A 27459-nucleotide genomic window follows, 5' to 3' on the forward strand; every position below is an offset into this window, starting at 1 on the left:
ACTAGCCTCACCTACATCAGCGAAATCCATGCTCTCTATGGGCTCAGGCATTGCCCTCTCTGCCGGTGCAGGTCCTGCCAAACCCTTAAGGGCCGAGATTTCTGCCCTAAGCAGCTTCACCATTTCTCTCAATTCTGCGTTTTCCTCTTCTAGCCTCCTGAATCTCGCCTCATTCTTGCTTTGCTCTGGCTTTACCAAACTAGGCATCTCCGTTCGAGCACTTGTGCGCTCCGTCCAGGTAGTGCCACTTGCCGCTCCATTGGGTCCCTTGCCTTGTAGACCCTGCAGCACACCACTCTTGCGCACACCCTGTCCCGACGTCCCATTGGGGCCACGCGCAGTCTCAGTCTCAACTGTCCGTCCAGTCCGAAGCGCACCTTAGACGCCGATCTGCTCCCAGACCGGCCACCGGAGCGGCTGCGAGATGCTCTACCTGGTCTCCTTGATCTTGATCTTGAACGTCGAAGCCCACGATCTTCTCCTTGCCCGCTCCCTAGCGTCTTCCCCAACGTCGGGAACTGGCTGTCGTCGTACCTGAAGCCTCCCTTCTCTTCATCCTCCGCCTTGATGTCCGCCATATCCCGCTCAAAACGACGGCGCCGGACCACATATGGGGTACGGAACCGCTGCTGGCACTCCTTGGCAGCCGTTATATGCTCTCCCCCACACAGTTCACACTTGGGCGTACACCGGTGGGCCTCACTGGGATTGGTTGAACCGCAGCCCCTGCAAACCACTTCTTCCGGCGAGGGGCAGACGTCAGCGCGATGCCCCAGCTTTCCACAAGCATAACAAACATCAATCTGCTTGCGGTAAAGCGTGCACCTAACCAGCGCGTTACCATAACGAACGTAGTTGGGCACCTTGTATCCATCGAAGGCGATGATGACCGTACCCGACTCCTTGATGCGTTTTGCCGCCAGGGCCAGGGGATTACGCGGGTTGACAATCTTGCGACTGAGCGCTTCGGGTCCCTCGCTGAGAGGAACATTTCTTATGATTCCCTTGCACGTTTCATGCGGCGCCGCACGATATGCCGCAGCTTCATGCATGTGCCCTGCAACGCATAAATCCTTTATCCTCACGTACTTCACAGCATTTTCTTCTTCCGGCGTGCTAACCACCACAATATTCTGCTGATAATTGGGGCAGATTGTGTCCGCTTCTCGCTGTACCTCGTCTATGCAAGCAGCAGCCGCGATTGCATCAGCCACCGTGGCCGCACCAATTTTAGCAATATTCAGACCTCCCCTAATCCTGACGATAATCTTGATATAATTTTTCAGCAGCGGAGGCATTTTACCACGAAGGATGATACCCTTCTTGACGCTAGCAGGCGAGTTTGGAATCACTTTGCCGTTCTTGGGTCCCGACCCGCCGTTAGGGCTAACAGCGTTGCCGCCGTATGATGGCCTTGGCTTGGTCGTAGAATTCCTCTGGGCGTAAATTTTCCAGCCAGCATCCTCCGAGACGTTTTCCGGAGCAATATCTTTGCCTTCCACAGCGTATTCCATCATGACAAAAGCGTCAAGCGGCCGGGGAACCGGCGCGGCCCACGAGCACGGCGGGCTCGGCGATAAGGGTTAACACCTCCGGCGGCGTAGTCTAGACTAGAAAGGCCGTAAAATCGAGTACAGTCCACTCACTGAAGAAGGTCCTATATCCCGGTATACCGTGTAACTTCGCGGATCCGCTGAGCACAGAATTAGGCACCAAAGAGAGAAAAATCTGGTCAAAACTGCCCATAAAGCGGGAGCCGACGCGGACACGTCTCACTACTTGTTTTCCTAGCATTATGTCTCCTCCATCTTTGATTAAATTGACTGTTATTCCATCTTCTTGTTGTGGCCCCACTACAAGAAGATGGAATAACAGTCGATTTAATCAAAGATGGAGGAGACATAATGCTAGGAAAACTGTCGGCTCTCTATACGAAGTGTCTGTGGACTGCAAGGGTCCCAGAAAACTAGAAGAATGCCAACGTTATACTAATCCACAAAAAGGGAGACGTTAAAGAACTGAAAAATTACAGGCCCATTAGCTTACTACCAGAATTATATAAAATATTTACCAAAATAATGTCTAATACAATAAGGGTAACACTGGACTTTAGTCAACCAAGGGAACGGGCTGGCTTCGGGAAGGGATACTCGACAATGGATCACATGCATGTCATTAATCCGGTTATCAGGAAATCCGCACAGTACAATAAGCCTCTCTATATGGCTTTCATAGATCGAAAAGGCATTTGATTCAGTAGAGATACCAGCAGTCATAGAGGCATTACGTAATCAAGGCGTACAGAACGCTTACGTAAATACCTTGGAAAATATCTACAGAGTTTCTACAGCTACCTTAATTCTACACAAGAAAAGCAGGAATATACCTATAAAGGGGTCAGACAGGGAGACACAATCTCTCCAATGCTATTCACTGCGTGCTTATAAGAAGTATTCAAGCTATTAAACTAGAAAGGCTTAGGTTAGGAAGGATTGACGGAAAATATCTCGGGAAACTTCGGTTTGCTGATGACATTGTTCTATTCAGCAACAATGTTGACGAGTTACAATAAATGATTGAGGACCTTAACAGAGAGAGTGTAAGAGTGGGGTTGAAGATTAATATGATAAATAACCGGGCAAAGGAACAAGATTTCCGGATCGCGAGTTAGCCTCATGAGTCTGTGGAGGAGTACGTTTACCGAGGTTAATTAATCACAGGGAACCCTGATCATGAGAAGGAAATTCATAAAAGAATAGAAATGGGTTAGATCGCATACGGCAGACTTTGTCTGCCTTATGCCTTACTGAGAGCTTACCATATTATCATTGAAAATAAAGGTTAACAATCAGTGCATTTTACCAGTGATTACTTATGGGGCAGAGACTCGGAGACTGACAAAGAAGGCTGAGAACAAGTTAAGGACAGCGCAAAGAGCGATGGAACAAAGCTCGATGGGCATAACGTTAAGAAACAGAAAGAGAAAGGTTTGGATCAGAGAGCAAACGGATATAGACGATATTCTAATTGACATCAAGAGAAAAAAAATTTGCTGGGCAGGTCATGTAATGCGCCGGTTATATAACCATTGGACCATTAGGGTTACAGAATGGGTACCAAGAGAAGGGAAACGCAGTCGAGGACGGCAGAAGACTAGGTGGAGCGATGAAATTGGGAAATTCGCGCGCGCTAGTTGGAATCGGTTGGCGCAAGACAGGGGTAATTGGAGATCGCAGGGAGAGGCCTTCGTCCTGCAGTGGACATAAAACAGTCTGATGATGATGATGATGATGAGAATACGGTTAAGTGGGACGAGTGGCTGGGGCGGTGCATGCGTTGCAGCACGGTGCAAGAATATAATCTTACATCATACTTTGCAGTAAGGCGCGCGACAACGAAAAATACTGTGGCGGCACTGCGATCGAAGTGTATAAGTGGACTGGGCCGCATCAAGGTCGCGCCGTCGGGGACTGCGTGCGACACTCCTCGGAAGGGCCATTCGTGCTACACTGCGCGCTGGGATATGCGTTTAGACCGCTCAAAAGGTGTTTATAATTGGATACGACATGCATTTATGCCTTAGGAATAGATTCCTTTCTTTCTCCTCTTTATTTCATTTTACTAGAGAGCTTTAGAATAGGGGCCCGAACAGTTTGGGGCCCCAAGGAGGTTTGCGGGTTTTAGCGTTGGGGCACGCAGGAGTGAAGAGTTTTAGAGTAGGGCTTTGCGTCTGCGGATAGCGTCTTGCACTGACAGCGCCACTACGGCGTCAAAGAAAAGCTACTAGAAGTAATAAAATAAAATATACCATTTCATGATAGGAATAGTAATTTCGATGTGCGTGTATTGGCGTTTAATTATAATTTAGAGGTTATTCTGTAAGCAGGAAACAATTAGTTGCGCTTAGTTTTGAGTAAACCAACTTTACACTCCAAGAAAAGTTTACACCTTTTGGAGTGTATATTTTCCACACAACGATAATCGTCATCTGTCTTAATTGCCCGCATTTCCTTTCTTGAAAACGTCGCACCCGCTACTTTCATGTTGGGAATGCCATGTCATGCTGATAACGCGCATGCCGTTCGTTACTGGAAAGTACCGGGCTCGCCGCGTTAAAAAAAAGGAAATGCGGACAAGACAGATGACGATTGTTGTTGTGTGGCAGATATACACACCAAAGGGTGCAACTGTTTTTAGAGTGTACGTGCTTTCACCAGCCAAGCTTAGCCGTGTTAGGCCTACGAGCCATAAAATCCACAATCGAATTCGGAATCAGCGACGTCTAATGAACCAATCTTCATAACACACGCTGGTTGAGAGAAAACGATAACCGCAGTCACTCCTAGCTTGCGAACTTGACGCGTTACCACGAATCGAACCCAGTTTGGTGCTAGGTTAGAGCCGTCGCTTCGATGGGTGCCGCCATGTTTGCTGACGAAAAGCGTTTGGGGCCGCTATTTGGGCTCTCGCTAAATCGCTGAAATAGCATTCCCAACGCAAAACCCAAACACAGTTTGCGTCTCGCGCATGCGCAGTGGTTTCGACGCTATTTCTTTGGGGCCCCAAAACGTTTGGGGCCCCTCTTCTAAAACTCTCTATTGTTTTTAATGCCGCTCGGTGATCGTACGTGCATTGCGGCTGCAGTGTCGGCCTCCACTCTACTATGTTACTGCGACTCGGTTCCCTTTGAAGAACAAATATACAGTGAAACCTGCATATGACTAACGTTCCGTAGTTTTTTGGCGTCCGTCAACAGAACTACGTCATCATGTGCGCCGATCCTGGGCCGGTATTTTGTAGCGATGCCTTTTCCGATTCTATGCTTTTTCAGGATTTTCGCGCTTGGCCAGTGGTCAGAGCGACGGTCTGCCCACATTATCAACGGGATCAGGCGGCCGTGTGTGGTGGATGATAAGAATAGCATAGAATAAGGCATAAGGCATCGCTACAAAATAGCGGCCCTGGTGACGTACAGAAAGGGTCCAAGCTGAATGGCACATACCCCTCTGGGCTCAGGGACCTTTAGTGCGCCCTTGAACTACCCTTGTCACACGTGGGACCCAAAGAGTTCCCAGGCCCAAGGGTATACAAGAGCATAGTTTTTCTTCGGCGTCCGGCAACAAAAATGGACTTGGCGATTTCTAACAAACCCATGTGCATGTGCATGTGCATGTGCGGCGGCGCAGATGTCAAAATGCGGAACGGATTAGAACGCTCGCCGCGAACGCGTGACGTCAAGGCTATCGCAGTATACGAGCAGGAGAGGTGTCGGCGCTAAACACAGCTGCGTTGTCAATGGGGCGGACACGCATAATTCGTACACCCGAAGAACAACATGCGTACGAGGGGCGCCGGAGGGAAGAGGAACGAGAATTAAAACGGCGCCGGCGCGAAACGACCACCGACGAACAACGTTCCCGCAATGCTGAACGACAATCACGAGCCCGGGCACCTCCGAACTAGCAACGACGCCAGGCTCGCAACACACACCCACACAAAAAATGACGACCATTCCACTCTGTGAAGACGGAACGGCAGCGAAAACACTTTGCTTTTCGTTTGAGAGCTTTGACTGTCGACAGCTTTCGCTGCCATTCCATCTTCACAGAGTGGAATGGTTGCCTTTTTTTTTTCTTTTTTCTTGTTCCTCAAGCAGCATGCATTTCTCGTGTGTATTTTTGCGCATGTAGTTTTCCATCAGTAGGTCTTGCGAAACGCAGAAGGAAAAACACATGTGTAAGCTTCCTGCTTGCCGCTTGAAACAAATAAAACATACCTGCACCATCCGGCGCCCTGTACGCAGATTTATGGGAAGCATTCTCATAGAAAATGAAGCTTGCCCCCAGTGCAACATTCCATTCATGTTCCGGTCTTCCTCGCCTAACAGGATGCGGAGTAATTGGTACGGGTTCCATTAATGCGGTCGGACCTCGGGCGCCGAACACAGTTTTAGATAGCCATTATATATCTAAGCTTTGGCCCGTAAGCCGTGTGAATTTTTTTGTCCAATCTATGCTTAACAAAAAAAAAAAAGCGGCGCGGTAGCCTATTTAGTGCCTACATAGTAGATGTGGCATTGCGCTGCTAAACTCGAGCTCGCGGGTTCAAACCAGGTCGCGGAATTCGACGGGAACTAAGGAAAAGATAAAAAATAAAACACGTGTGTACATCTGTTTAGACGCGCGTTAAAAACGCCATGTGGTGCGAACTGAACAGGGTGCTTCATACTCATATCGCCTGACGTAAAACGCCAGAAATTTCTTTACCTTAAAGAAATACAAAAAAAAAGGAGACAGCTGCTTCCATCGACTTTTTTCACGGGTGTAAACGAAAGAAGTTATTCTCGAGTCTGATTTCTGAGAAAAACAAGTTGCGCTTATGTTATATTTCATAAATAATTTAATGTCGTTAAATACAATAATTGCCTTGATTGTTTTAGGCTTGTAGCGCAGATCAAAGAGAGCAAAAAAGGAAGGAGGTAAGGGTAATCAAAGGGAACGGAAAACAGAATGAGCGCTAACTTCCAACTGATGGTTTATTTCGTGGCACAAGACTACTTATACACACGGCAAACCATGTGACATCAAGAGATTACAAAGAAACCAAGCAACAAAAGCGATAGTAACAAAGTGGCAACATATTCAGACAGCCTGTGGCTGCAGTCGGAGATACGCCAATTCATTGCTTGATAATGATAATGAAGGTGAGCCTACACATGCATGGCCCAGACCAATGATAACGTTTGCTTCGATGATTTCTCTTGTGAGCTGATTACGACTGCAACCTAGAATGACCCATTCCTTTAAGACACCCCAGCTGTAATACAATTCTTGGCATGGTAACCATGTTCGCGCAGCCTGTCATTCAGACATCGGCCAGTTTCACCAACGTAACGTTTTCCACACTTGAGTGGAAAACAATAAACAGCACAATGTGCGCAATTAACGAACTTATTTTTGTGGTTCTTATCACAGGAAAGAGGAGCTACTTTATTCGGATTAGTGAGCTTGCAAATCCTCATCGGCTAGTTAGAGGCAGAAAACACTACACCAACATTCGCTAGCTGGGCGATTTTCTTAAGATTGTGTGAGACTGTGTGAATATAAGGGATGATGCTTGTCCTACCCCGAGTAGTTACCTTTTCTCCTTTTCTCGAGTAGATACCCCGAGTAGTTTCCTTTTCTCGGAAAGTCGATTGGTTCACCCGTGGCTGGTGCAGCTTTTAAAAGAAACACGCTTATTGCGGTCGGGAGTTTTCACTTTTTCAATCAGTGCATTTAGAATATTTGACAATTTTTCTCTTGGATGTATGTCTTCTCTTGGATATGTCTATGTACCCCTAGATTTACTTAGAAGTGCATTGCTCATCTGCATCCCTTCGCGGCAAGCCGTCGATAAACCTGGGTTATTTCACTACAATATTGTTTTATTTGATCATTGTCCCTGATCAATATTGCACCTACAAGAAGAACACGATATGAATAAAACTTTCCTTCGTAGCTAAATGTTGTTGATAGGCGGCTTCTGTAGCAAAAATTACGTGTTACTTTTACAAAACAGTAATAAAAAGAGCAGTTCACCTAGCTAAAACTACCATTGACACCGGCCGATAAGAGTCGCGGGCATAGCAAAGCAAGTCAAACCATAGAAAATTGTACTGCACAGACTATCTGCGAGTGAGTGAGTGAGCGAAAACTTTTGAGTCTTTCAAGAGTTTCGCGGTTACAAGGTCTCCGTCGTCTTCATCTTCTTGGCGCTGGCGACTTGAGACTTCTCGTCAGCAAGGGTGGGCCCCTATTCCAAGGCTCCACTGAGTCGCGCTGCATCGCTCGCGTGCTGCACTAGGGCCCTTTGGGCCGTGAGCTCGCTGCTGGTGAGCCGACTCTCCCATTGCTCCGCACTCGGGTGTTCGTGTTTGTGGAATGCTTTGTTGCGTTCGCACTCTCAGGTGATGTGGTAGAGTGTAGGTTTGGCACCGCACCAAGGGCAGGTGGCCCTGTATTGTGTCGGAAATATCTTATTGACCACGTGTAAGTTGGGGAAGGAGTTTGTCTGTAGTCTGCGCCAGCTGGTCGCTTCCTCCTTTGAGAGGTCTTTGTGTGGTGGCGGATATCTAATTCTAGTTCCTCTATGTAAGTTCAGGGTCTCTGCGTATCCCCCCTCGCAAGCCTGTAGGTGGGTCTCCGGGGCATTCGACCACCCAGCTCGGAACGCTTCACCTCGAGCTAGGCTGTCTGCCCTTTCGTCCCCACTATGCCTACGTGACCCGGGATCCAGATTAGTTTGTGCCGGGGCTTTTCCTTCTCGGCGGAGGTGGCTCCGCTGAGTATTCTGAGGGCAGTTTTGCTGATTCTGCCTCTCGTGTAGTTCCTGCACACCTCTTTTGAGTCCGTCAGTATGTTGAGAGATCGGCCTGTTCTATAACCTTCCGCTGCCGCCAGCGCTACGGCAATCTCCTCGGCCTCCGCTGTGCCAGCGACCTTTGCCGTGGCATACGTGATCGGGTTTCCTTCCCTATTAACCACTACCGTCACGGCCACGCGTTCTCTTCCGTGTGGATATACGGCGGCGTCCATGTATACTGTATTGTCTAGCTGGGCTAGCGTTCTCTCAACATATTCGGCCCTAGCTTTTCGCCTGTTTTCGTGTAAGTTGGGATCCATATTTTTTGGCAGTGGTCCCACATTAATGGTTTTTCTGAGGTGGTCCGGTACGTCCGCGTATCTGTCTGTCAGCCCGCTCGTATCCCGACCCAACCTCCTCAGGAGCGCTCGTCCCGTAGGGTTGCCTCTGAGTCTCGCGGTTTGCGTACCCAGCAGAGCCTCGGCGAGCTCGCTGAAGGTGTTGCTGACGCCCAGCTGGAACAACTTCTTGTTCGACGCGTTTCTCGGTAGACGCAGAGCCGTCTTGTACGCCTTCCTGAGGATGGTGTCTGCTTGCTCTCTTTCTGCCTTGGTCGTCACGTGGTACGGCAGGGAGTACGTGACTCGGCTGACAATTAGGTTGTTGACTAGCTTGAGAGTGTCGTCTTCTTTCATTCCGTATCTCTTTTGGGATACCCTATTGACCATGCGGCCCACCTGTTCCGCCGCCTTGCTCAGCAGGCTAATGGTGTGGCTGCACTTCCGGCTGCCTTGTAGCCACATGCCCAGGATCCTAATCATGTTCTTCTCCGGGATGTTGTGTCCCTCGACGGTCACCTCCAGTGTCGCTTGCATTGGGTGCTTGCCGACCCTGAGGAGCTCCGACTTCTCCGTGGAGCATCGCAGTCCCCTTTCTCTGGTGTAGTTTTCCACGCAGATCGCCGCTTCCTGCAGTTTTTCTTGCTTCTCTCCGAGGGATCCTTGGGTGACCCAGATTGTGACGTCGTCGGCGTATATCGCGTGCTGGATGCCTCGGATCTCCTTAAGTTTCCTTGCCAGGCCAATCATTGCCACGTTGAAGAGGACGGGCGATATGACGGATCCTTGGGGTGTGCCCTTGCGCGGCGTGGGGGAAGACGTTGCTTCTCAGCTCGCCCAGCCCCACCGTCGCCGTTCTGTTGCTCAGGAAGTCCCTGACGTAATCGTGCACTCTCTTCCCGCAGTTGGTGTTGTTGATGCCCTCCATGATGGCCGCGTGGCTCACGTTGTCGAAGGCCCCCTTTATGTCCAGGGCCATGACGACGTTTTCGCCCGTTTTCGGCATCGTCTCGAGCACTTCCTCCTTCAGTTGGAGCAGCACGTCTTGCGTTGAGAGGTTGGCTCTGAAACCGTACATGCTGTCCAGGTACCATCGCTCGTTTTCCAAGTGCGACTGGATTCTCTTCGTGATCACTTTCTCGTACAGCTTGCCCAGGCACGACGTTAGGGATATCGGCCTGAGATTTTCTATTTGGAGTTTCTTCCCTGGCTTCTGAATCATTACGACGACGGCGTGTTTCCACTCCGCCGGAACTCTTCCTTCTTGCCAGAGCTTGTTGAGGTAGGCCGTCGGTTGGCCGATGGCCTCGTCGCCGACATTTCTGATTAGCGAGTTCCGGATTTTGTCCGCCCCCGCCGCCGTGTTCTTGGTGGCCGATCTTATCGCCTCGACGACCTCTTCTCTCATGATGGGTCGGTCCATGGTAGGGTTTTCTTCGCCGCGGTATTCTTCCTTGTAGCTCTAGACCTGTTCTTTGCCGTAGCATTTGACCCGGACTTCCTCAAGGAGTTGTTCGTCCGTGCCTTCGTACTGGTGGACTAGCCTCTGTATCGACTTGCTGCCTTCGGATTTGTTTTTGCTCCGGTCCATGAGGGCCTTGAGGATCTGCCGCGTTCTGGCCGTACTGAGGGTGCCATTTAGCGAATTGCTAAATTGCTGCCACCCCTGTCTGGCCAGCTGCGTCGCGTACTCCTCCGTTTTCTTGGTGATGTCCGCAATTTTCTTTTTTAGCTTTCTGTTGAGTTTCTGTCTCTTCCACCTCTTGGTGAGCCCGCGTCTCGCCTCCCATAGCCTGAGGAGCCGCTTGTCCACCTCCGGCGTCTGTTCCGTCCTGTCTACTTCCTTCGTGGTCTTGGATTCGCCTGAGTTGTTGGCTCCACTCTTCCGCCGAAACGATGCTGCCTTCGATCTGCTTCCAGTGCGCTCTAAAGGCGTCCCAGTCCGTCAGCCGAGCCGTGCCAATCTTCCTCCGGACGTTGTCCGCCACCGTGCTGATCCTTATTATGTGATGGTCGCTCCCAAGGTTCTCGAGCAGGTTTTCCCACTCCGCTTGTTTGGCGCCCCTGATACAGGTTAGGTCGAGACTCGTGTCTGGACTGACGCTATTCCCCTGCCTCATCGGTTGGTTCTCGTCGGTTAGCAGCTCGCACCCTACGTTCTCTGCCGCCGTGCAGATGCCGCGCCCCTTTTTGGCCTCGTCAGTATAGCCCCATCTCGGACTCTTGGCGTTAAAGTCGCCCGCAATGATTAGAGTATTCTGCCCCGCTAACTTTTTCGCCTCCGCAAAGAGCCTAATAAAGTTCCCCTTTGTTTGTCTGGGTGGGCTATATAGATTTACGATGTAGGTGCTCTTGGCTTTTCTTTTCTTTTTGGGAATTATCTCCGTGATTACGTGCTCTATTTGGGTATCCTCTATCTCTTTGTGTGCTATGGCTACTATTTGTTTGCTTATGAGGGTCGCGGTGCGGCCGCTCTCTTGACATGTGTAGCCCCTGAGCGTTGGGGTGCTGTTTGTTTCTTGCCACATGATTACATCTGGTGGGGTTCCTCTGGTGTATATGAATTGCTGTAGGAGGCCCTGCTTGCGCTTGTGCCCCCTGCAGTTCCATTGCCAGATTTCTAAGTGTTGTTGTTTCCGTTCTGCCATGTCCGATTATTGTTGGTTGCGTTGGGGGTTTCTGCGCAGAACCCTACGTTCGTTGTATAGTCTGTCTCTGGCGTCGTTGGTGGTTCTTTGCGTATTCTGATTCTTTACGTAATTTCGGAAACTCTGCTCTTGCAGGGCAAATTTTTGTTGTGTTTGCTGTATCTCGCTTTGCATCTGTTGCATTTGACTTTGCATCTGGCTCTGTAGATTCATTATGAGACTTCTGAGGTCGTCAATGGGGTTCTCTTGGATGTATGCCTTCTCTTGGATATGTCTATGTACCCCTAGATTTACTTAGAAGTGCATTGGTCATCTGCATCCCTTCGCGCCACGCCGTCGATAAACCTGGGTTATTTCACTACAATACTGTTTTAGTTGATCATTGTCCCTGATCAATATTGCACCTACAAGAAGAACACGATATGAATAAAACTTTCCTTCGTAGCTAAATGTTGTTGATAGGCGGCTTCTGTAGGAAAATTACGTGTTACTTTTACAAAACAGTAATAAAAAGAGCAGTTCACCTAGCTAAAACTACCATTGGCAACGGCCGATAAGAGTCGCGGGCACAGCAAAGCAAGTCAAACCATAGAAAATTGACTATCTGCGAAAAAAACTGGGCAGTCCGCCAGCGTCCGCGCGCTCGCTAGCAGACGACGAACTCGACAACGACAGCAAAGTTGAAGACGTGATGTTGTATATCCCATGGCTCAAATATGTATACGTAGGAAAATGTGTCAATAAAAATTTTGCTGATGAAATAAAGCACCATTATAAGGGCGTACGCGAATTCGATCTCAGCGCCCGCAGCGAAATTACGTTGAATATGCGGCGAAGCGCGTCTCCGCCCCAATCCAGTCCACTCGCAGCGCCCTCGCAAAATTTTTACACACGCGGCGCCTCAGCAAGAGAGCGCCGTTCGGTCCACTAAAGTGTACTCCCACTCGACCATAGTTCACTCTAGCCTTGTCCACCTTGTGCTAAGGCGCGGATTGTTGACTTCTATATTGAGGCATTGTATGTCTGTATTATGGTATTACATGAACCAACGCCAAACCAGAGAGAGCACATGTCGTATCAACGGCAATAAACGGCATGACGCACCAAGGACACACACACACACACACACACAAAAAAAAAAATGCGTCATGGAAATAGTGCGATGCCAGCGCCGCCATCCCTGGCGGAGCAATATTATTTGCACAGTGACGCGGCTGGAAGCAGAGCGGGGTCCCTAGATTTTCCTTTCGGTTTCTGACGCAGCGATTCATTGTATCGGGAAATTAAATTCGATGGGACTGATCCAGAGGCTGTCATGAGCGCCCAGCCCGCCGATGGTTAAGATACACCCTCCGCAGGGCAATGGATCGCCATCGGACAGTGCCTACTTGGCGGCCGACACCATGCGACCGCCGGACTCCGTACGGCCCCAAAAGAACGCGGCCAAGAGCCCCGAGAGCAACCCGGACTTTGCGACCATCCGTATCGTCAGCCGGGTTGTGCTTTTCGTGCTTAGGAAGTGCTGGATGGTGTGTGGAGTCTCGTTCGTCACAATATTCGTCATCTACTGGTATTGCAGCAGCATCCTAGCGCTGCTCCTGCTAGTCTTCGCAATTACAGGTACGCCGCCCCGTCGTTGGGCATGCGTTGACAGCGATGGCTTTATTTTACCGTTCTCGACCTCGACATGGGCCCGCAGGCGGTGCTCGGGCGCCTGAGCGCCGGTCGTTGATTGTGGGGGTGTGCAAAAGCATTGCCTTGGCGGTTGTCTACCTCGCGTCGTGTCATTTTCCTCGTACAACTTTCAGGTCACATGGCGTTATATCGAAGTTTGAGGTATGCACGCCCAAACAGAGGAGACTCGTACTCACCGTGTGAAGTCGCGTTGGCCCAATGCGGAGGAACCGAACGTGCTGCCGGCCACCACGCGAGGCGGGAGCGTCCGCTGATCAGCGTGTCCTTGCGTCGCGGTGGAGAGGGCGAAGGCTGGCTGCAACCTGTCTTCGCTGCGGGAAATGCGCACGCCTTCCCCGCCGCCTCCGATAGGCGCACTTTCCTTGGGCGCCGACGGACCTCGCGTCCTGCTGCTGCTATTACAGCAGTGGACCACCTGCGATGTGCATCTTTGATCTTAGCCAAAATCTGAACCGCGATCGCGCTGCACCAAGAAGATGTTGCACCAGACAACGGGAGCGCAAAGTGCGCCTCCCGTTGAGTTCGTGCCTCACGCCGTAGACAATGTTATCGACGGTCGAAGCTGGAGTGCCGATATTTCTGGCCGCTGCGCCTTGCTGTTGTGGCGATAGCGCGCCGGTGTGAGGTATATACCCAGCACTCTGTGCATCGCTTTCAAGAAAGCAGTATTAACATATTGCCTTCTTTTTTTTTGGTTCATATTGCGCTGGGTGAAACTGAGTGGTCAAGGCATCCATACAGGCGCCGAAACATCAGTATATGCTCTGAGTACATCTGCTAACACACGAGGGCACACCAGACGGTATGAGAAGGTGTAAACTACCAACTGGTTCTGCATCCACACATGCTCAATTGACTGTACGGAAAGGTGCTAACAACCAAGCGGTTTATTTTCAATAAAATGTTGTCCTTATTTCGGCTGCAGTCAATCGAGCATATGCAGATACAGAACCAGTAGAAAGTTTACACCGTCTCATCCTGTGTGGAGAGTCCTTGAGCGTTAGCAGCACTAGTAAGTTTCACTCCACATTTTTTAGGCTTGTAGTGCAGCTCAGAATGAGCAAAAAAAGAACGTGGAAGGGGTAATGACAAGGAATGGAGAACAGGGTGAGCGCTAGACACTGTCTAGATGCTATCTTTCCTTTTTTGCTCGTTCTGAGCTGCGCTACAAGCCTAAAGAAGTCGTGACATACCAACTCACCCAAACTTGCACCCTTTTGACCTTCACTCAAGATATTCTAAGATGAATGAACATCAAGCATTCCAATTCCTTGCTTCACTCATGTTCAGCGTTACAGCCAAAGCACCACTTGATCAATGGCGTTACATTGCACCCAACATTATGCATAATAACACGACATGAGTTTACACAAATACCATTAAAGCTACTACATGTGTGATGCCCTTGAATGTCTATTAATAACATCTTGGTAACGCTGTGAAGGTTACAACTGCATTTTGTTAAGGCTTGTTTGTAGGCTGATTGGTTCTGATTCATGGTGAACGAATAACAGCACAACTAATGAGGACGAGAAAGCAAGACACACAGCAAACTGCATTTTTCTTTCCTTAATGTTCATTTACGTGTCTCCAGAAGGGTGGTAAATGAGAGTAAGGTTGTGCATGGTAATATAGCACATGGACAGTGTCTGACTTCGCTCTTCATCAATTCAGTGATATTTTGATCTTCCTAGCTACCTTATGGTGCAATAATGTTTTTGCCAGTTTCATTGCTGAAGATTAGCTTCCATTATGGCATTTGCTAGATTCCAGCTTCTGGCTTTGACCACAGAATATAATTCAGTTTGATTCTAGTGACAAGTATGTCTTCAAATTTTTTTTTTACTGTAGAAGTTGTCTTGGCATTTCCCCTAGAGCATTAAGCGTAAAACAATAAAACTGAACAAAGGTAGATGTCGGTATGCTTGCCTTGCTTCTCGCTTACGCAAGCAGAAACCCTCTATCTCTCCATGGTCAGCCGTGGTAGTGTGGCTTTTCTCTGCAACTATGCTTGCTATGTAGGAGAAGAATTAAGCTGAAATGATAGAAGAAACGTTGAGGCTGCAGATATTAGGCGGCGTCTGAACCACACTTAAGGTTTTCCTTGTGTAATAAAAACCCATGACATGTAGTCGCATCACATTTATGGAAGAATGCACAAGCACATGACCTGCTCTCTGTGACTGCTGACGACGCCACCAGCAGGCGACTAGGAGAGGCTCAACAGCTACTGGTGCCAGCAATCAGCAACTGAAGAAACTGAATGCCAAGCCAGGGCTACGGTCGAGCAAAGAAAGGTCACTGTGCCACCTGTAGTTGCAGCTAGCATCTGTGGAGCTTCTTGCAATCACCTAGTGGTGACACAATAAGTGGCTACTACGGATCTTGATTTGTGTACAATGAAAAGAATGGCAGCAGGTGTCGGAGTGGCTGCAGTCTGGTTTGCAACTGTATTGTACCAGGAAGTAATGCAAAGGCATTTCGCCTTTATGTGGCAATTTTCATCTCGGTAGCACTCGGTCAAATTACTTCAATAAGTGCAGCAGGTCTTCATGGCCACTGACATTGTAGCAGCCAATTGTTTGAATTACCTTTTATATGCATGGTACAGCAGTATCTAAGAGGTAATCATTTGGCATTGTCATTGTCACTACATATTATTGAAAAAGTAATACGTCTTGTCCATAGGCTGAAGTCAAATTAAAAAGCTATGCGAAATTTCAGACTCTAAGGTTGTGACGTAAGCTGAGTGGCATTGCCAAGGGATTACCATTAACCATTTTCATAATTTGTTCTTGCAAACTCTCCGGCTATAATTCAAATTGCAATATGTGCCATAAATAATGAAAAGAACATTTAATTAGTAAAATTTTTTGTAGATCACGCATTTTGATTTTGCATAGAACTAATGTCGGCCTCGTTAAGTAATCCAGTTCAAGGATTACAATTGTGCTATCTGCCGCAGATGGTTTTCAGAAATGCTGTATGATTTTTGTAAAGATAACGCCCCCATATATGTTCCTTTTGTGTGACCCTTGCCACTGCATTCTTCACCTTTGAGTCACTATAACAAAAATTAGTTGGTAAAATTTGATATACCCAGCTGTATCTCTTCTGTAGTTGCATGTTAATGTGCTCCACGTTTTGATTTACTCAGTGTCAAGTTTGAATTAACTTCAACCAGAACACCATGCCCCATTATTAGCTGCTGCTGCATTAGCTTTGTCACTTCTCCAGGCATATGTAATCTGGCTGGAATATTGTTTTGTAGGACTTTTTTTGTGGTGCATGTCTCGTTCAATGTGTTCCCTTTTCTGTGTAGCAGAATTCAGTTCTGCATGTTTGCATTCGTTGCCGTTGTGCATCATTTCTGTTACATGAAAGAATATCTTGTTCTCTGTGCAAGCTACTATGAGCTGCTACAGCACACCAGAATATTTTAACCCCTTAGCTGCCGATGATGAGAGAATTCATTGCAACGACTGTCCCCTGGTGCCCATGACAAGTTCACTCATCGTGATTTTTTGCAAATTCTTTTAAAAATTGCCAAAATGTTTCCAACAAATGTTTTGAAAAAATTGTACAAAATGTGCAAGTCGTAAAAAGAGGCGCGCACTCTTACAACTTTTTCGAAATTTATCGGGGCATTCGAGGCGTCAACAGGATGTATTCTCAGACTGAGGAACCAATTGGATTCAACAGTCTAAACTAGAGAGCTGATCTGTTCACTGTGCACTGTAGATATGTGGGTCTCAAAATGCAGTCTCCTAGTTTTTGAAATTTGCCTCTGGTTATAATAAATTAAATGCACTGTGTGTATTTCACGTCCAGTACTACAGGCTTCTTTTGTGCTGTCGTGTTATATTGTTGGCCAAAATTCCATCATGTGACGGATTGTTGTAAAGGTGGTACTGAAACTATGCAAAGATGTAAGAAAGCAATATATTAATGAGTCGTTCGAGTCAGTGATCTTGCTTGATAAATGCAAGAATGGAAATCAAGAAAACTGACAAGAAACAGCTGAACGTTGACACTGTTTCACATCATAGTAGAAACTGTTGGCAAGTCTTCATCTGTAGACTGCCCCGACTCTTCATTAGCAGTAAAAATGTGCTCAGGTTCAGTGCTTTCATGCGACGTTTTTTTAAAAGACGTGGTAGTCGCAGCCTGATCACTGGTGTTTTGAATAGGTGAATAGCAATAATAATTGCTCAGAGAATTTTTGAGTTCCTATGTGAAAGTTACAAACACCCCAAGAAAAACGAATGAAAAGTAACAACTTGCTATTTTTAGTATAGGTACTGTGAGTAAAAAAAACTTGTAATATACAAAATATGCACCTGGTTCTTTGATCCCAACTTTTGTAAGTCAGATCGAGAAGAAAAAAAAAACTTGGAGGTCGCTTAAGCTTCACTTTTAAGTGTGAAGCGTGATCGCGTTATCGGGCCCCATCGACACCTGCACCTGACATTCTGCGGTGCGGGGCTCGATAGAAAACAATGGTGCGCCGATCCCGGTGGCAGTGATGAGCAGTGTGAGCAAGGAACAAGGGGTTTGCGTTTCTGCGTAACACAATTATGTTTTCTTTTGTACTCGGGTTATTTTCTCATATATTGAAAGTACAATCTGATGCTATCATTTCCATAGGTTGTGTGCAAGTCAGACTTTATCAATTTTCAAATACACTTTGAGCAATTCACTTAGTAACGCCTATGCACCGCGCAAAGGGCCTGTGTGGTTGTGGTTCAGGATGATTTTTCCTGACGGACAGACACCACCGACACCTGATTTTCTGTTACGCGGGGCTCTTAACGCTATCGCGTTAAAATTACGATTTGTTGTTGTCAATACTAGTAACAGTGGCACCCATGCTATGTGGGAAAGCATTAGTTTAGAAAGTGAAAATTGGTGAGTTTTTATTTTACAGGGGGCATTTGTTTTTACTCAATGTAGCAGCCTACTGGTTTTGTTTTTTACTGCATTCTTTGTGCTTGCGAAGCAATATGCCATGCCAGAGAGCATACAGAAGCCTCCTCATACTTGATTATTGCACTCAGCCAGCTTTGCTGTGCAAGCAAGGTGGACTAGTGCGTGTTCAACTGGTGCTGGAGCCTCCACGTTCTTTGTACAGTTCTGGTACAGTGTGGTGTTATGTTGTACAGTAATGAATAAGGGCATTGCACAGGTGGTGTTGAAAATATTAGAGATTAGGCAACTAGTCAACTTTCAGTCGAAGGTCGATCTGAAATTAACTGTATGCTCTGATGCTGGTGTGGGGAAAATTAAGTTGCACTTGATACTATAGTCCAACCCAATTATCAAATCAGATGCACTCATGAGCATCTTCCATTGTTTTCAGAAACCATTAAAATAGCTTATTCATTGGATCATAAAATTCACAACTCTCAGGACATTGCAGTAATGTTGATGGCATCAGGTCGAGAATTTCAAGACCAATCTCAGTATTAAACTAACATACAAGAGGTCTATTTCTCAAGATTTCATTCCTTAAAGGGGTCCTCATCCGCTTTTTATGGAAGTCTAGAAATAAATTTGAAATTAAAATGGACTATTTCAGAAATACTTTGCCACAAGAAGTACTTCGAGGCAATCAGCAGATGTGGAGTTATTGGCAATCAAATGGTCCCCTATGCAGTGGTTCCGCTCCTTCTTCAGTGTCTCACACTGTGAAGGTTAGGGCATAGGCTAGGACATGCCCACATCGCTCCGCCTACTGAACGTCACCATGGCGCACAGTTCAGATTTGGTTTTGTACGTTCACATAGACATCACTACTTCCGAATTTGCCACTTACGATGTGCCCAACGCAGTTTTCCTCAGCGAGCCGCAATGCACTCAGTCAGCAGACTCGTCGCAGCACCCTGCCGCAGCATCTACACTACCTAGCAAACTGCAGCTACATGCAACTGTAGTGCATATGTGCAGCATTTGGTTAGTGCACGACCTGGCCTGAGTGCACGCTTGCGCTCATGTGCTCCAATTTAGCTGTGCTGCGAGTTGCAGACTGGCTCTGTCCTCCGCCAGCTTGACCAACGGATGGTAGACACATCCAACTCGCTCAAGTTGGATGTGTCAAGTTGGACAAAGCAGAGTCTGCCAAGGCATCTAACCAGGAGTGGCCAGGAGCGAGCGCACACTGACAAGTGTGTATATGGTTTGACCTTAAGTTTCACATGTTTCAGGCTAATTGAGTGTTTAGCACTAGTTAAAGTTAGCGAGACCTGACAGCTATGACACCGATAAGCAGGCTTGCCAAAGTTAAATTACCACTCAGGCGACCGAGCATGAGCAGACGATGGTAGGCTTCATAGGAAGTACGTAATTATAGAAATTCAAAAACAGATTTTCGTTTTCTGCAATCTGTTTGTTAAGCTGCGTCAGTAAATGTACACAATATCAGTAGGAAGATCAAGTGCACTAATGCAAACATCCTTCTTGATTGACGTCAGCTATTGGCCAATAGTATCCATGTATGGAAATCTGCTATACATGTATTACAAAATAAATTGTGCAGAAATGACTAAGGAGCAAGCTTCTGTTCAACAGGGAGCATCTAAGAAAAAGGTGACTTTGTACTCCGCTTGTGAGCTTCATGCGCCCCGCACAACTGCAAAATTTGGCTGAGATGTTCACATGTGCTGTCCATGGACTGTTTCTTCACCAAGCCCGAGGGGTGGCTCAGGACCCCTTTAATCTGCGAGAAGCGTGTGTTTCTGCAACTATGGAAAAAGTTTCTGCATCATGGCTACTGCTTCAATGATTGACAGGGCTGGTGTACCAGGTGGGCGATTGGCTGCTGTACCACCCGGAGCAGCCAGCCCATTCGCGCCTGTACGTACCCTCGCCAAGCATGCTGGGCCTGCCGGCTGAGAGCCTGCAACTCAAGACACACGACGGGGTCACGCTGCACGCCTGGCTCATCAAGCAGCCACCCGAGCTGTTCAGCCAGGCACCCACCCTTTTGTATCTGCACGGCAATGCAGGGAACATTGGGCACAGGTTAGTGGTCCACTCTGCTCTGCTCCTCGGTGTTCGTAACTGGGTGAAAAAGGCGCTAGATTTTGCCCCAGTTGTATTCACCTTAGCTCTGTGCCACAGTAAATGATGAATATTCTATGAAATTTTCTGGACATTTGACACACAGGCATCTATGTTTCAGATGCATGCATTTAAGCAGTTCACGTTTAAGACAAAAGCTGTACACAATGCAACTAGTAATGACAATAGAATAGACAGCTGGGCTAGTCGATAATGATTCGTTACGAGTAGGGTAGCACAAAACGCAAGGAAGTAGTGCCTGCCCCATTTACTTCTTTGTCCTCATCGTGCTTTGTGCTGCCGTATACTAATAATAATACTGACAAGTGCTAGTGTCTAGTGCTTCAAAGTGCAACTAAAAGCAAGCTAACTGATGTACTTATTATTGGCTATCACTACGAGGTATGTATTTTTCTTCTGATAACTCATTATTGGCTATATTGGTGAAAATTTTGGTAATATATTTATCATCAGTACAGGAGGAGTTAACAGCAAATATGTAATTTTTGAGTCCTTGTGACTTTTTTCAGCAACGTAAAAAAGAAATAAATTCGCCCTTGTAAAGCTTCTCGAGATACTTGTTGAGCCAAAGTTCAATGCGTCAGCCTTAACTCTGTGCATCAGTTTGTCACTCCTTCTAAAGACATATTGCAGCGCTTATGAGTCAGCCATCTGGGTGTATCAGGGCTTCTTTCCCAAGTGAAGCAGAAACATGAAGTGTGATGCCATGTTGGGAAATGCAGGGTTGTTTTTTATTTTCACATTCTGACAATTGACTTGTTACAGAAGGTAGGTAATTTAAAGCTATAGTTAAAAAACATAGTAAGGGAGACATCTAGGAACCATAGAAACATAAGAAAGACAAAATTCTGAGAACTTACAATTATCACATAGTGACGTTTTGTTAAAATTGGAGTGTTTTTGGCTGTGATCTTGCAACTTTGCCCTGAAAAAGGTTGCAACACCTCCATTGCTGTTACAGCTGGATTGTGCGTGTTTGTAGATACTGGCAGTTCACCAGAGTGGCAGTTTGGTCATGTTGGTGCAGTCAACTTCATTTAATGAGACTCCATTTAACTATATTTTTCGGTTTCGATCTTGACTGAAAGTCACTGCGGTTATGCATTCCTGTGGGCCCAAACATTTGTTCTTTAAATCCTAAAATTGGCTTTCGCCAAATAATTCAAACTTCACCAATCAGCATGCACGAACCTAACCCCTAACCTGAATAGTGACCCCTTTAGTGGCAGCAACTCTCTCGGTAGAGCTAGGGGACAGTCATTGTGTGGAACACACGTGATCTGAAGTTGGAAATGCCTTTTTTAAGGCTGCCTTAGAAAGATTTTCGAGCAATAACCATAGCTCACAATGCCTGATTTGCTATTTATCAGATTCTAACGTGCAGCTTTGAAAAAAAATAACATTGGCCCTAAAATTGCCTGTACGCTGCAGTCGGACACGAAATCAAAACCGTCTGTGTTCGTATGCTTTGCCACACAACATGAATGTGTTGCGACGAAGCTAAGAACAGCGCATCAACGCTGATTTTAAGAAATTTGCTGTGCAATGCACATGTTTTTCTTTGCTGAAAAATTTGGTGCACATTAGATGTCTATTTTGTTTAGAAGTAATGTTCTTTTACTGCTTTCGACACATAGAAAGTGGGCACAGGTTTGATTCAGGGTCATGTTAGAATCGGGCAAATGCTGCCAAGTGATTTCAGGGAGGTTTTAACATTCTGGATCTTGTTTAATTCAATCAATTTCACCTGTTCTGTCATGGTCGAATTAACGGAAGGCAACTGTATTCCATAAGGGCTACGATAGCGCAAACTGGACAGTGGTGTAAAAAAAAAGCACATGCATACCTGTGTGCAGTGGCATACCAACTATTTCTGTAGAGTGGAGGGGCAAACCGCAGTCGATCTGACCTCTTGCTCTATGTGTGTTTGTGTGTGCGTCTATATATGTTGCGAATTACTATTACAATAAGTGAAATAGCCTGGAAATGCTTCTGTCAGTTATATTTATATTTAACGGACAGGGACCTACCTGTCAATCGCGCATGGTGAACCATTGTAGCAGTAGTAGAACGTGTAGCATGAAAACGAGGGCTGACGATAACAGCAATAGCGAGGTATGTGCCGCACCCTGCTACAATGGAAGCCCATGGGCTTGTTGTCCGGTGTTCGCCATAGGGCTGGATCTCGAGTGCGTCATCTGTTATAGGGCATCCCAAGAAGGCACAATGGACAATTGTCGTTGTCCAAGCAGGGACATGCATAGTAAAAAAGAAGCATTACTTGTGTGGTCACTATACCAAGAAAGAAAATTTAGTTTCAGCTGTAGTTTTAATGGACTTTCCATTGTGCAGCCAAAAGTACCAGTGCCTGCTTTCAAAGAGGGGCGGCAAATGAGCTACTTTGCCTCCCTCCCCCCTTTTGCTCGTTTGCTGTTTCATATTGAATCAGTTCTAACTGTTGCTCTTCATTTGGAACCTAGTCTTTATGGCTTCAGAGAAGAAAGCAATGTTCATCCAAGTCTGATGAACACCAGATTTTATAACATGCAAAATGTAGCATTCCTCTAATTGTGGCACTGAAAAAAAAGATGAAATATGCAGTGCTTACCGTGGCAGAATGGAAATTTATCACACTTAGTGTCCATTGTCTTCACTTTAAGATGACGATGGACAATTTATTACTACAGCCAAAAATACGTCATCCTCCATGAAGTCCTTTGTGTTTAATATTTCATATTTCTTCATTATTCCACAAGCAGTCTATAGCCTAGCCCAGGGGTCTTCAAACTTTTTTGGCCAGAGGGCTGGTTTGACGACCAGTAGTTAGGTGAGGGCCGAATATTAAAGAATTAAATAAATATTACTGAAAATAAATTCATAAACATAAGTAACAGCACAAATAAAAACATTATTCCAATCAATTGCAATGCTTTCTTCAAGGGATTTATTTTAATTAAATGCATTGACATTCTTGCAGAACATCCTGAAAAAGAGCGAAATAACTGTTCTAGCACTTTAATTTTGCTTGTACTGCCAAGTTTGTGGTGGTACACGATTTGAAATGATAATAAACACGCTTGGTAGCAAGGAAACCTGTGCAGATTTTTTGGTAGCATGCAGTTTTCTTGTTTGCTCAGTCAATCTATCTTTACCAGGTAGATTTTACAGGACGTTGAAGTGGTCTGGCCCTTTGTTTTGCAGGTGTATCGTTACTGCAATACCAGTATTCCTGCAAATCCTTGGGTGCTGTAACTTAAATCTATCTCTATCTGTTTTTATTCCATTTCTGCCACTTGCCTTCCACGATTGGTGAAAAACTTTTCTGGCTTACCCAACTTTGCCTGTCTGTCTTGCAGTGTCACAAAAACTGAGAAAGTGCCCTATCTGATATGATGTGTGCATGCTGATTATGCATGATTAGGCCAAACTAAAGCAAATTCATTCTTTGTAATTTTACACCTTTTTCAGCCTACCTCTACTTCATCTGTCCGTCACGCGAGGTAAAAAAATATAACCACATCAAACCACCTGTGTACATGTCACAGTGACTTGTACTCACTAAGGATGCATTAATATGCTGAACAAAAGTAAATTTTTTTCAGAATAGTCAAAGCCTGCTCTTGTCCAAAAGGACAAGGGCAGACGAGGCGGCAGCGGCATAGAAGGGCCAAAACAGCTACAGCCCCAGTTGAAGTCTTGGGCGGCACAACATCAACGCTTGTGTGACCAAGCTTGGCAGCATCTTCGTTTGGCAGCTATTTCTGCTGCAGTCGCCACGTCCGTCAATCGAAGCATTTTGAAACACTGTAAATAACAAAGTATGAAGTGGCGTCTGCCAAGATGTCTAGGAGTGAGCCAGTGAGCGCATGCTGTCGCACGTCCTTGCGGATGCCAACTGCCAGTCCTCGCGAGGCGCAGAAGGCACAGAGTGTGGCATCGAAGAGGAATCAGTGCGGCAAATGCAATGCGTCGTTGACATGGTTGAACTAGCCAAACCGCCTCGTGTGTACGCCGCTACGTTCAAATGCATGATTGGCATGATCGCAGTCTAGAACGCCCATCACGCCACTGCTATTTTCGAGAGTTTCGCGTGAAAGCTCACCGCCTGTCAACAGAGTGCACGTGGTGTAGGGTGGCAGAGTTTGATATATCCATTTTATGTCCGACCTCGTTCGAAATAAAAATTTTAAATACGTGAGATTTTCTAGGTGATATAGAAAATGTTCGATATATGCAGGAATTCCATATATCTGTGTTCAATATATCGAGGTTTGACTGTATTTCAGAACACAGACTGTGGTGTACTACTAGCGACCACTAGCAGGCATCGGTGGTGTAATGCGTCGGTGGTGTAGGTCGTCACGAATGACGCAGTGGTCAGGTTGACTACGTAACTCGCGAGTAGTTGGTTGTGTGAATGGATAAGAGAACAAGCCTATAAGCGAGGCGATCCAGTGGTCCTTGCGCTGTTCAGAAGTGATGGTGCAAAGGTTGATGGAAGAAACAGCAAGCTGGGATACGGAGCACCGGGCATTGTCGTCAGTAAGCGAGATCGCAACGGCATAGGAGTGCTGGCGGCCGCTGCGTTAGAGCATGCGAATGTTGTCCTGCAGGTGAAGTGCCCAATAGGAAAGGTGGCCTGAGGGGTCCTTTAGTGACGACAGCCAACAAAATGCATGGTGGTCCATGACAAAGTCAAATGGGCGGCCATACAAATATGGCCAGAACTTGGTAAGAGCCCAAATGATTGTAAAACATTCTTTTTCCGTCACGGTGTAGTTACTCTCGGCTTTTGTAAGGGTGCAACTTGCATAAACCACAGCGTATTCAGAAAACCATTTGCGCTGTGCAAGGGCTGTGCCGAGGCCAACACCGCTGGCATCAGTTTGCACTTCCGTAGGGGCCGTCGGGTCACAGTGAAGCAAAATTGGAGGCGACGTCGGCAAACAGCACAGATTTGCAAACGCTTCGTCGGATTCTGACGACCACGAAGTGAGGGGCCCGCTGCTTCCAAGGAGCTTCATCAGGGGCGATGTGTTGGTGGCGAAAATTCGGATGAAGCGTCCCGAAGTTTGGCTGAATTGGGCAGAATTCCATCATTGGAGACGATATAACCAAGTATCATCGGCTGCTGCGCTGCAGATCGGCACTTTTTTAAATTTAGTTGTAGGCCAGCTTTTCACGAGCATGTCAGAACACACCGGAGGTGTTGAAGGTGCATGGGGAAGTCCGGAGTGAAAACAACGTCGTCAAGGTAGCACAAGCATGTATGCCATTTCAAGTTGTTGTGCAGAACAGTATCCATCATTAGCTCAAAAGTTGTGGGCACATTACAATATCCAAATGGCATGACGTAAAATTCACACAAGCCGTCGGACGTGGGAAAAGCTGTCTTCGGTCGATTGTCGTCTGCCATGGGTACCTGCCAATACCCCGAGTGCAGACCGAGACAAGAAAAGAGTTCTGCTCCTTGTAGGCTGTCAATGGCGTCAATTCATGGTAACAGGTAAATATCCGTGCGAGTAATGTTGTCGAGGCACCGAAGGTCCACACAAAATCATACAGAACTGTCTTTTTTCCGAACAAGGACAACAGGTGATGCACATAGACTGTTTGAAGGTCGAATCACTTCGCTTTGAAGCATGCCGTCGTATTGCTCATTAATGACACAATGTTCTGCGGGAGACACGCGATGTGGGAATTGCCGCAGTGGCGGTTGGGAGCCAGTATCAATACGATGCGAAACAGCGTACATCTGGCTCGGGGAAGGTTGCCCGACTTCAAAAGATCAACGGAATTCTTCTAACAGGTACAGAAGCTGGGAACGTTGTGCCGGCGTAAGGTTATCAGCAATGGAGAAGCCAGATACATCGCAGGGTGACAGAGCAAATGTAGAAATAGCACTGAGCATAGTGTAAGCGGCGCAGTGCATGTCTTTGGGCATGGCAATAACTTGCGTGGCTTCAATGGCTTCGGTGCTACCTAGACATTTTCCTCGCAGCAGCATCACAGTGCATGGGGATGGGTTGCTAACAAAGATAGCGCTGGATCCCTCAGTGACTTCTACAGTCGCAAAAGGTAGCAGGATACCTTATCTGGTGCAAAAGCGGTCGGATGGAGAAAGTAGTGCAGTGGTGTCAGAGGGGCTGCTGCAATAGACAGACACAACCACTGACGAGTTCAGGGAGACTGTGGTGTTGTCTTGGACAAGTAGCTTGTTCGAATTCGAAGCACTGTCAGCCAGCATCAAGTCTGACAACAGCACCGAGTTCTATTTCAGTGTGGGCGCAATAAATCACGGCATTGTGGTGGGAGAGAAAATCCCAGCCTGTATGAATATTCTGAGCTTTGGCTGTGCAGAGGGACAGCCCAAAAAGGGGTGTCATGACTTTCCAAAGTATATGGCAAAGATTAGCTTACGGCGGCTTCTGTGTCTACGAGTGCAGGTGCACGAGCACCATCAACAAACACGTCGATTACGTTCGAGGGACTGCATTGAGGACTTTCACATTTTGACGGGGTCACAGCCCTTGCCTGTTGGACTGCGACAATTAGTTTTCCTCATCCCGAGTGACGGGGCGAGGTCACATCGATGACAGAGAGCAATGGCAAGGAGACTGCGAATGGCGGGTAGTTAGCGTCGGCCGCAAAGTCGGTGACGTAGCCGACGAGGGGTCGTTATATGAATGGCTTGGGTGGCTGGTCACGGGTGGCGCGGCGCTAGGTGGCTGCACACGATTACAAAAATGTGCGACGTGACCAGCGTAGCCGCACGCAATGCAGATGGGCTGGTTGTAAGGAGTACACCACTGGTTCACTGGGGCATGTCCCTTCCATGTCACAGGACATGTAGTACAGGGCGGCTGGTGATATAACTGCAGTGGGGGCTGCAGTTGGGGCCTAGGCATGACGTTGGCGTAATGGAGAGGCATACTTGGAGAGAGTAATTGGGTCCGCACAATGACTTCAGCGTGGCTTAGTGGAGCAACTGCAGGAAAATGATGCTGATCTGGTAAGACCCCGGCGATTTCCTGCGCGATCGCATGGTGGAGCGGAGGCATAAAATTTGAGGCAGGCTGTTGTATACGTTGTGGCTGAGCAAAGGTATTTGAGAGCTGGCATGTGCAACTGACTCCCGGACAAACACTTTCATTTCTGCAAGCAGCACTGACTGGTCGGAGATGGTAGCCAGACCAGTAATGTGTTCGTTGCGCGGTGAAGGGCAACGTGTCAACGAGTGCTGCCTGCGTAGCTCCTTATAGCTTTGGCATAGAGTGACATTGTCGGTCACAGACTGAGGATTCTTTGCAAGAATCATGCTGAAAGCATCAACCTCTTTCGCTTTTGTGATATGT

At 47.1% G+C, this 27459-nt stretch overlaps 2 protein-coding genes across 5 annotated transcripts in view; one reads left to right on the forward strand and one right to left on the reverse strand.

Moving 5' to 3' along the window:
• Window positions 1-13568, reverse strand: part of LOC135906573 (epoxide hydrolase 1-like) — a 100303-nt gene extending 86735 nt beyond the window's left edge. The window contains exon 1 of one of the 2 annotated variants that reach the window (XM_065438022.2): window positions 13201-13568. The gene's annotated coding sequence lies outside the window, so the exon portion shown is untranslated. The remainder of the gene's footprint in view (window positions 1-13200) is intronic. The other variant, XM_065438021.2, reaches the window with a different exon arrangement.
• The window catches only part of Bem46 (abhydrolase domain containing 13-like protein Bem46), a 66878-nt gene continuing 51933 nt past the window's right edge, over window positions 12515-27459 (forward strand). For all 3 annotated transcript variants that reach the window (XM_065438027.1, XM_065438025.1, XM_065438024.1), the window contains exons 1-2: window positions 12515-12949; window positions 19813-20044. In XM_065438027.1, the coding sequence (XP_065294099.1) occupies window positions 12664-12949; window positions 19813-20044 (518 nt within the window). In that variant the 5' untranslated portion in view covers window positions 12515-12663. The remainder of the gene's footprint in view (window positions 12950-19812; window positions 20045-27459) is intronic.

This window comes from Dermacentor albipictus, chromosome 5 (genome assembly GCF_038994185.2).
Source record: "Dermacentor albipictus isolate Rhodes 1998 colony chromosome 5, USDA_Dalb.pri_finalv2, whole genome shotgun sequence".
NCBI lineage: Eukaryota > Metazoa > Arthropoda > Arachnida > Ixodida > Ixodidae > Dermacentor > Dermacentor albipictus.